Here is a 9835-nt window from a genome sequence, read left to right on the forward strand (position 1 = left end):
AAGCATTGTTTACGTCAGTGGTGGCCAAACTTTTTCCAAAGAGGGCCAGATTTGATGAAGTGAGGGGCCATGAGGACTGCCCAAAGTTGTTCACCTTTTTTTCAGGCTTTTACCGACCAGAGGGCCAGATTAGGCTGCCCAAAAGGACTTTGGCCATGCCTGGTTTACGTAAAACTGGGAAGGGCTTATTTTCTGATACTGCAAAGACACACAGGCAGTGGAACCGAGGGATGGGAAATCTAGATAGAGGATCCCAACTCCCACCAGCCCAGGCCAATATGGCCGTTGGTCAGGGATGATGGGAGTTGTAGTTCAGAAAAATCTGGAGAGGTGGCCCGCAAGGCTCTCCAACTTGTGAGCTGAGAATAGTGAGTTGGTCGGAGCCATGTTTTAAGGAAGCAATTACCACTGATCAGCCATGCAATATTAGGGCATTGCTTTCAGCCACATGGAATCATAGAAATGTAGAGTTGACCCTGAGAATCGCCTAGTTCAGCCGCTGCAATGCAGGAATTGAACCTGCAGTCTTAGCATTCTTCAGCTTCACGCTCTAACCAATTGAGCTATCCAGGTTTAAATTAGGCAGATACTTGCATTGCTTAAACCAGTTTCTCAAGCCTGGATCCCCAGCTGTTTTTGGACTACAACTCCCATCATCCTTAGCCGGCCAGGGATGTTGGGAACTGTAGTCCAAAAAGAGCTGGAGTCCCAAGTTTTAAAAAACCACTTGTTGCGGCACTTCCTGGGAATTATACCTTTAGAAATCCAACGGCCAAGGAAAACGTGCAAGCCACAGCTGCTTACAATTTAGGGCAAATATTTTATTTATCTAGAAACACAAAATAAAATCATTTCTTTCCTTTTTTAAAAAAAAAAATGACAAAAAGATACTTAAATAAAAACGACCAAAAGTTTCTGTGAAATGTTATGGCACGAAAAGGTTCAAGACAATTATAAATTCAGTTGCCACAACCGACTAAGCATTGCAGGTTTTTCTTTAAATTTTTCTATAAAGATTTTTTTTTAATAAAGATATGTACAGGTCATTAGGCTGCGTAAATATATTTACAGATGTGGTGACGAACTCTGCGTCACCTGTAAATCACCTTAAGAAAGGAAGGAGGGGGATAGGACGCTTTAAATACAAAAAGAAAAGGGTTAAGAGGAAATGTTCATCCCCCAAAAACATGAAGAAGATTCCTGCCCAAAGTTTTATCAGTTCAGAGGCAGTTTTGAGGTTCAGGCCAGCCCCACACCAAGGGCAGGCCAAGGTTGTGTAGTTGTCGAGCATGCAATTGCAACAATTCCGCTTTTCACACATTGTTGAGTCCATCAGTACATAGTTTTTGTTTTTTTAAAAAAGCACAAAAGTTCTTATACTCCCCCCCCCCCCGATCGATGTCCATCCCAGTCTACACAATGTCTCCCCTTTTTTCCATTTTCCATTTTTGTTTTCAAACACAAGAGTTCCTGAGCTGCTGGAGTTTGCTTTTCAACTGCTCCTGCCTCCTCCGCAGTTGTTCCTTTTCGGCTAACAGTCTGTGCTCGTCCGACTGGATGGACAAGACGTACTCCGTGGCCTTCTTGAGGATGACGACTTTCGGGGCCTTTTCGTTGTTGGCCACTTCGGGGATCTGGTCTCGCAGGGCAAAGAAGCTCAGCTTGAGCTCGTTCCGCCGCTGGCGCTCCAAGACGTTGTGCGTCCTCCTCTTGTCGTTCTCTTCGGAGTCCGAGGTGCGCGGACTCGAGCATTTGCGGTTGTTGCTGATCTGTTTGAGGACTCGGCCACTGTCCAACTTTAGCCGCTTGGCGGACGGGTATTCGACTCGGGTGGACGGAGGGGCAGCATAGTTGTGCTGGTGGATGGGGACGTGACACCGCTTAAGGACCAGGGGACTGTGGTGGGGCTTCCTGTGCGTACCGGACTCCGATTTCCTCGATGCGGGCTGCCTTTTCTCTACTGTAACCACATCAATTTCTTCCTCCTCTTCCTCTTCTTGCTCCTCTTCCTCTTCTGGGGGAAAAGAAAAACACAAGACAAAACAGGTTAAGTTTTTTTTGAAACAACAACAACCTATTTACAGTTATACGAGACCAGGGTTTCCCAAGCTTGAGTTCCCAGCTGGTTTTGGACTACAGTTCCCATCATGCATGACCACTGGTCCTGTTAGCTAGGGATGATGGGAGTTGTAGTCCAGAAACAGCTGGGGATCCAAGTTTGGGAAACCATGATTTAGGCAACAGAAGTATCCACTCAATATTGCATGGCTTATCCCCAGAATACTGTTAACAACCTTGCTCCACTCAGCTCAATATTCCTGACTCCTGAGAGTTGCTGAACTACAACTCCCATCATCCCTGACCATGTTGGCTTGGACTTGTGGGAGTTCGCCTTAAACCAGGAGTTTCCCAGCTGTTTTTGGACTACAATTCCCATCATCCATGGCCACTGGTCCTGCTAGCTAGGGATTATGGGCATCATAGTCCAAAAACAGCTGGGAAAACCCTGCCTTAAACCAAGCAGGGGAAAAAAAATTATTTGCTCTGCTTTCAGGAGCAAGTCTGCATTCTCCCCTTCTTGCCGTGAACTGTAATTTTGTTATGCAACGAAAGAAAGATGGTTGTTTAGATGGCATTGCACTCCTCAGAGAACTGTTAACTGTCTCCTGGCTTTCAGATCTCCCTATGTTGAAATTGCAGGATTGCATAACTCTGGAACAGCAGTTCAGCAAAGACAGAAGGCGAGCGTTTGGTTCGGCATTTTGCCAACGGAAGGAAACCCCCTTAGCTTGCCCCCATGAACAGATCTTAAGAACAGGAGGATCCCCATTAGGGCAGGCAGGAATTCCTGGCAAAGCACCCCAAAACAGCTGCTGCTGGCCATGCCCCCAACGGCCCTGTTCACACATGACGTGTCAAGCCTGGTACCTACAGGAGGTCAGGACTGCTTGCGTTGGGAAAAGATGCACTGTTAGAACTGGGACAGGTTGATGCAAGCTCTCAAGGCAGGAGAGTGACAGCATTCAAGGTGATGCAGCCGCACCCTTAAAAGCTTACACAACATGCAGGCTGAGATTCTTCAGAGCACCTTGAAAACTTTCTCCTACTCCACTCCAGAAATTTCTCTGCACCTGTTGAACTGCGCTCCCTAACTCTCAGTTTACTCTCCACAACCACGTGGGAAATACAAGTAGGAGATATATTTGATTACAGGGTAGCCTGTGGGTTTAAAATTCCCGCTCCAACGACCTGCCCTGACCCCATTATGAAATCTAAGCAGCATGGGCTGCCTCCTTTCCCCCATTCCTCCCTGGTCGACTTTCTCCAGGAAATTCAATTCCTGGGAAGCCCAGCCATGTGTGTTGCTAACGTGGCATTTTTTTTAAAAGGAAGGAGAAAAAGAGATGAGAGCACACACATATGCTAGAAGGGGGAGGGACTTGAAATTATTATTTTTTTAAATTGGAAGAGAGGGGGGGAAGAGAGAAGGAAAGATGAAGATATTCCTATCAGCCAGTGTGTGGCGTAAAAGAAATACAACACATTCCATTAGGATTTAAGTTATCTCAAAGGTTAAACAGAAGTTCCAGTGTGAACAAACCCAGAAAATAATAATGTGTTAGCTGTTCTCCCCAGCCCCCCCCCAAGTCCCCGATACCAAAACATTTGCAAAGCAGGTAAAGGGGAGAGTCAAGGCCTTTTATTCTCTGAACAGAGTTTTCCTTTTAAAATGTATGTCACTACTGAAGATCGCAGCTAAACCTAACTTCACAGAGTTTGTTCCTCTCTCCTCCACAGTTTATTAAGCCTGGATAGGATGCAGTTATGACTTAACAGTCGTATCTCTAGGTTTCAAATCCTTCCAAGGCTTAAGCATAAATTCCCCCGCTCAGGATCAGTCTTCCCATCTGCACAATGGGAACATTCATTCACAAACACGCAACCCTCCAATAGGAGGGACCAGGGATGGCGAATGGCTAGAATGAGGGCTGCATTGCACCTTTTTTTTTTCCTGCTCAAAGGCAGCTGACCACTTCATATGCCCTGGGTGAAGTTGGCTGGAGACGGGATTGTAGGAGGGCCAGGAGGAGATAACAGATAACTTTGGGCCTGCAGATGCTTTTGCAGGGAGATTTGCAGTGCGCACCTTTGATCAGTGTGGCTTACTCCCAGGTAAGCAGGCGGGGGGGGGGGGACAGCCTGAGGGTGGAATGCAGCTAGGTCCCTCCTCAAATAGACCCCATGAAATCAATGGAACCAAGTCAGCCACCTCCATTCATCTCAATGGGTCTACTCTGAGGAGGGCCAGCACTGGCTGCAACCTTCAGTCTGCATGAAAGTAGCTTCACCCCCCCTTTCCAATTCCCCTAACCGCTTGGAAACTGGCCAACACCCAATATTTCATGCCTTTCTAATCCTTACCAACTGTAAGTGCAGCCTTGCTCTCCCCTCCCCGACACCCCCAAATTGCTTAGCCCTCCTCCCCAACTCTGGACCCCCACGTGCATATTTAGGGTCACTGCAGTCAATGCACTAACCTCCCCCCCCCCCGGAAAAAAGAAAGGATGTCCAGAGGGGGCAGTATCGCGGCTACTCACCAGAGTCGCTGCTGCTGCTTGTGGTGGGCGGCGTGTCCTGAACCAGCAAGGGAGCCGGGCTAGGCTCCGGGGAGGCGGCCTCGACTTTGGGGGGCTTCTCACTCAGCGGGTACGGAAAGACGACGGACGGGTCGATGCACTCGGCAGCCGTGGCGCCCAGGTCTTGCAGGTAGGCGCTGCTGGGAGACGCGGCGGCGGAAGAGGCAGCGGACGAGGAAGCCGAGGAGGAGGCGGAGGCGGCGGGCGCCGTCGGGGATGGCTGCGGGAGGCTGCCGCTGCGCGCCGCGGCCGCGCCGTCCCTCCGGGCGGCCTGGTAGGAGGCGAGCTTCTCGGAGACGACTTGCTGGAGCTTGGCGGCGGTGGAGCCTCCGCTCCACATGCAGTCCTGGATGATGATGGACTTGACGAAGGCGTCGTCGCCCGGGTCGCAGATGAAGCTCTGGTTGACCACGTCGCTGCCCAGCAGCTCCGTCACCATCTCCAGCTGGTCGGCGCTGGACGGGAAGCAGCTCGAGCGGCGGCTGGGCGACAGAGGCGGCGTGGGAAGCAGCTCGAACTTCTTCCAGATGTCCTCCGACGGCGCGGGCGGCTGCAGCTCGCAACCGCGGTGGTGCCCCGTCAGGTAGAAGTTCTCCTCCTCGTCTTCGAAGTAGAAGTACGGCTGCACCGAGTCATAGTCGTAATCGTATGCCCGGCTGAAGCTGGGCACCGTCAGAGGCATGGTGGCCGGGGACAGTGCCTAAAAGGGGCGGGGAGAAGACGGGGAACCGGTTAGCTGCGGGGCCTCGATCCCATGCATGCCTCTCTCCGAAGGACTCCACAAAACCCTACTACACACACACGAAATAGCGGGGTAAAGTAACCCGGACTAACTACCCCGCGTCTGCATGCACAACCGTCGAGGCGCATGAGAACGCCTGGAAATGGGGGGCGGGGAGTACGAGTTACCTAAGAGAGCAGTCAGGAAGGCAGCGCCCCCCAAAGTTAACGAGGGTCATCCCGTCTGGGAGAGCCGGGGCGCACGGCGACACCCTCGCCAGGTTTCCCCGCTCGGTTCAGTGCAACGCGCCCTCCGCTTCCGACGCTGATAAGGCGTTGAGTTCCCTGCTACCAGTCGGCTAAACCGCCTTCGACGTGAAGAACGGGCTCGCCAGAGCCCGGCTCCCGCCTCCTTTCCGAAGCAAAACGCCCACCCGCGGCCCCCACCGTAAATCGCATTGCGCGGGGAGAGCCGTCCGGAACGCACAATGCATTGCGAGCCTATACCTAGGACACGGGGGGGGGGGGAGAAGGATCCGGTATCTAGTGTCACCCACGCCAAGGGAGGCCCCGTCAGGCACTCCCCACCCCCGACGAGACACGCATAATTTTGCTCTGTGAATGAGTATCTCCGGCTCAATCCGAGTCCCGGGGATTCGAACCGGCGCCACCTTAAAAAATAAATCCACTTGGGATTCACTCCCATCTCCTGCCGCCCCCACGAGCCTGCGGCGCTCCGGCTCCCCGCCCCTTCGGAGTACAAGCGCCCCGAGGTACCGTCGTACCTCCCCCGCCTGCCCCGCTGGAGTATATCCGGGGGTATTAACCCAGGCGGCGCCCTGGCGAAGGATCCTGCGTCCGCCAAGAGGAATGTTTCCTCTTAAGGTCTCCCTTTTCCTTCCTCCCAAAACGTGTTGGAAACAACCTTTCTGCAAGAGTACTTTTAGGACCGCGCAACACATGAACCTCCCCTCCTCTCCACCCCGGGGCGGGCAGGCAGATTAAGAGAGACCCCCCCCTCCAATTTTCCTGAAACTGGGTCCCCACCCCAACCTCTCCACGCGCGAAGCGCAAGAACAAATTACCAGCCGCTTGCAAATGCAATTTCAATGCAAAGCTTCAACAGAAGAAGCGGTATATCTAGACGCTCCCCCCCCCCAAGAAATCTAGATCCACTACAGTCCTAACAATGCAAAATTAGCTCTTCATCAAAATCCCCCTTCTCAAAGCTCGCTGGGAGCCCGCCTCCTTTGAAAGAGGAATAAATAAAATGCGTGCCGGGCTGCTTCTCTCGGACACGCTGGAGACAGCCGATCACTTTCGCCTAAGCGAAATTCAGATATCCCGCCTCTCAAACAAAAATCCACAGACGCACCAAGAAAAGAGCAAGCCAGAGAGATCCCGGCAGCAGAATAATAATAATAATAATAATTAAAAAGACCGGACTTACCGGTTCCTCCCAGGTCCCGGCTAAAAAAGACAGCGGGTCGATTATTTGGGACGTTGCGGATATATCTATGAGAAAAGGGGAGCCAACGAACGCAGGTTTAAAAAGAAAAAAAGCCAAGCTGGGCACGGCAATCTGCTCGGCCCCCCCTTTCCTTGTAAATCCCTCAAAAAGCAAAAAATTAAAAAATTAAAAAAAATAGCAAAAGCAGTCCGTCCAAAGATCTCGGTTGTAAATCCCAGGGAGCGATGCAGGTTCGAAGAGTTCTTGGTAGTGCGCGTCGGATTTCAAGAGTCCAAAAAATAAGCCTTTAATTATATATTAAAAAAAAAAAAAGGAGCAGCGCCTTGGGATGTAAGAAAAGGAATAGGTAAGGGGGGCGCGCCGAGGCGCGCGCAGCGGGGTGACGGCGGACAGGCGCGCGCCCTCGGTGGGGTATTTATTTATTTATTTCTTCCCCGCAAAGGCGGCGGCGGCGGCAACAGTAGTAAGATTGTAGTAGTAGCGGCGGCGGCGGCGGCGGCGCCTTTCCCAAGCCGAGCCGGACCCTCCCCTCGGCTCTGCGAAAGCAAAGTAGTGATGACTCCGTCGCGCCAGGACTTTTATAGGTTTGCAGGGCTAAGCGCTCCGCCTCCTTTTTCCCGCCAACTGTGGAGCCGAGCTTTGCATACGGGCTGCAACAAGGAGCTGGGAGGAGACGACGAGGAGGAGGAAACGCGCGCCTTGGAGAGGGGAGGGGGGGTGCCGCCTTCCCCGCTCGCTCCCTCGCTCCACCCGGGGGTAGCGGCGGGGAAATGCTCGGAAACCGGCGGCCAGAAGTGGGGGGCCGATTGGGGAAGGGGTCTCGGGTTGGCAAAAAGCAATGGGGAGAGAAGGAAGGGTGGTTCCTTTTGCAGGAGGCGCGCCCGCAGCCAGCGCTTGGAGAGCTCGCTCGCTCGCGTTCTGCACTGCGTTAAAGGCGCGGGGAGGAGGGGCGGTAACGGCAGCAGCTGACGCTGGGCCGGTTTAATTCAGCCCGGCCGCCTCTTTCTTTACGTTACGCGCGCCCGCCGCACGGGGCCGGCGGAAGTAAACATAGTAAAAGTCGGGAGGTGTAGTGGCGAGCGAGCCGCGCGCCCTGCAGAGGTGCTGGGTTGTGTATATGTGTGTATATTGCGCGCGCGCGCGTACCCGGGCACTTTCCCGGGGAAGAAGCGCTGCCTTGCTTTTCTGTGCGCCTTAGCCGGCGTCTGCAAGGCCGGTGCGCAAGCTTGCTACCCCTTTGGAATCCATGGGGCTTACTTGCGAGTAAGGCGTGCAAGGGAGCGGGGCCTCGCGCTGCCGTCTAGTCGGCGGCCGTTGGCTGATGTTTACATTCACACACCCCTGCACACAAACTCTGCCCTTTTGGGGTGTGTTGGAGCGTTTTGTTCAGGATCCGCCCCGGTTTCTTCCGCACTGCAAAAAAGAAAAGAAAAAGCAGCTACTTGGGGGATATAATCCGTCTATAGAGCTCACTGCTGGCGGTTTGCCGCTTGTGTGGATAATTTGACGAACATGCAATGCTTTCCACTGCACACTTCTTTACCTGGGAGTAAAGCCCCGTCGAGTTTTAACGGGGCTTCCGACTAGGGAGTGCAAGCCAAAAGACTTCGCAGATCCGTTTCGGAAGCGACGCCTTCGCAGTGCAAACGCCGCCCCTCGCCCCAATTTGCTGCAAATTCTGGCGGGGTGTGTGCTTGGAGGAACGCTTTCCCGCAAGCCGTTTTGCACTTAAGTCGGTTGGGTTCCCTGGAGAGATTTGGACGGGATCCTAAACCTTCTTTGCATGTTTGCTGCGAAGCAAGTGCGGTGGGCTTTTTTTTTTACTCCCGAGTAAAAATGCCGGATTTGCAGCGCACAACCGCAGCCCGCTAGTTTATGAAGGACTGAAGATCTCAGCGTGTATTTAAAAAGCACGAGAGTTTGCAGGGCCGGGAGGCAGTGAAGAAAGAAGATGTCACGAGACTCGGGAATCTGGCGTCGCTCCCGGGCGCTGATTTGGGGCGATGCGAGGAGAGGGAGGTGAAGGTTACTGAGTTCAGCAACGCTTACCTGTGTATGTAAGAGTTGGTAGAAGAAGGAGGGGAGCACGGCCCGTTTGTATCTAGACTCAAAAGTTGTTCGGATGCCCAAAGAATTCGGATTAAAAATTAGCTCGGGGGATTATTGCTCCACTATTTCATCAGGGGAAATAAGCAGCACACCTCGCAACTCGCTCCAAAAACAGATCCACATGCGTTTTGGCGGATGGGGGCGCAGGTTGCAGATTGACAACATTCTTTTAAATCTCCGTTCACTCAAGAACGCTGTCAGATAACCCAACAGCGCAAGCTGCAACCATTCTTCTGTTAAACAGACATTTTAAATCGGCTTAAACTGCGCACTAACCTAGCAGTAACACCTCCCCTACAAAAACGGCATTGTGGGGTTTACTTCCGAGTAAACATACACAGGAGTCCAGTGTCATTTTAGTGGAGGACTGTGTATTAAACTCAATCGAGACCCTTCATTGCCATGATTAAATTTGCTTAAGGCCCAGTAACCGATTTAAGTGCAAATAATCCGGTTTGGAAGATGTGTCTCATGCTAATGAAGGCGAGGCCCTGATCAGATTAGTTTTCCGGAGAGAGCCCCCAAGCGACGACTCGGGTTAGATTAAATCGGGTTTCAAGTGTAAACACGCCATTGTTAAATGACTCTGACTGCATCAAATGCTCCGTTAAAAAAGACTTGCAATTCTAATTCTGTTATCTCCTCAACCCTTTCAGCTGAATAGGGCTGTTAAAGGAAGCCGGACCACAACCCCTGGCCAAGCCCTTTCTGCTGGAGAAAATTCAGATTAGCAAAAGGGTGGGTTTTTGAGAAACTTGACAGCAGGGTTTAAGCATGCGGCGTTTAACTGGAAAGCAAGCCCCGTTGAAACTGGCGCGGCTTCCTTCCGAGTAAACGGGCATAGGGCAAGCGGGGCTGCAGAAGCAGCGATAATGCAGATCTAAAGGCCCGCCCTGTT

At 52.2% G+C, this 9835-nt stretch overlaps 1 protein-coding gene across 2 annotated transcripts; it reads right to left on the bottom strand.

Moving 5' to 3' along the window:
• Positions 1 to 800: 800 nt before the first annotated feature.
• Positions 801 to 7385, bottom strand: MYC (MYC proto-oncogene, bHLH transcription factor). 2 transcript variants are annotated; one of them, XM_081918901.1, is made up of 3 exons: positions 6808 to 7385; positions 4599 to 5337; positions 801 to 2014 (listed from the first exon to the last, which is right to left on the bottom strand). In XM_081918901.1, the coding sequence occupies exons 2-3, from the start codon at positions 5317 to 5319 to the stop codon at positions 1455 to 1457; spliced, it is 1281 nt and encodes a 426-aa protein (XP_081775027.1). In that variant the 5' UTR covers positions 5320 to 5337; positions 6808 to 7385; the 3' UTR covers positions 801 to 1454. The 2 variants fall into 2 exon arrangements, with proteins under 2 accessions (XP_081775027.1, XP_081775028.1); XM_081918902.1 differs by lacking the exon at positions 6808 to 7385 and adding an exon at positions 5547 to 5706.
• Positions 7386 to 9835: the final 2450 nt, after the last annotated feature.

Source organism: Podarcis melisellensis, assembly GCF_964234715.1.
Source record: "Podarcis melisellensis genome assembly, chromosome: 7".
NCBI lineage: Eukaryota > Metazoa > Chordata > Lepidosauria > Squamata > Lacertidae > Podarcis > Podarcis melisellensis.

Bases quoted from the DNA above. Each gene is read 5' to 3' on its own strand.
- MYC (XM_081918901.1), bottom strand. From the start codon at position 5,319: ATGCCTCTGACGGTGCCCAGCTTCAGCCGGGCATACGATTACGACTAT. The intron at 2,015-4,598 runs GTGAGTAGCCGC...CTTTTCCCCCAG, and splicing joins AAGCAGCAGCAGCGACTCTG to AAGAGGAAGAGGAGCAAGAA.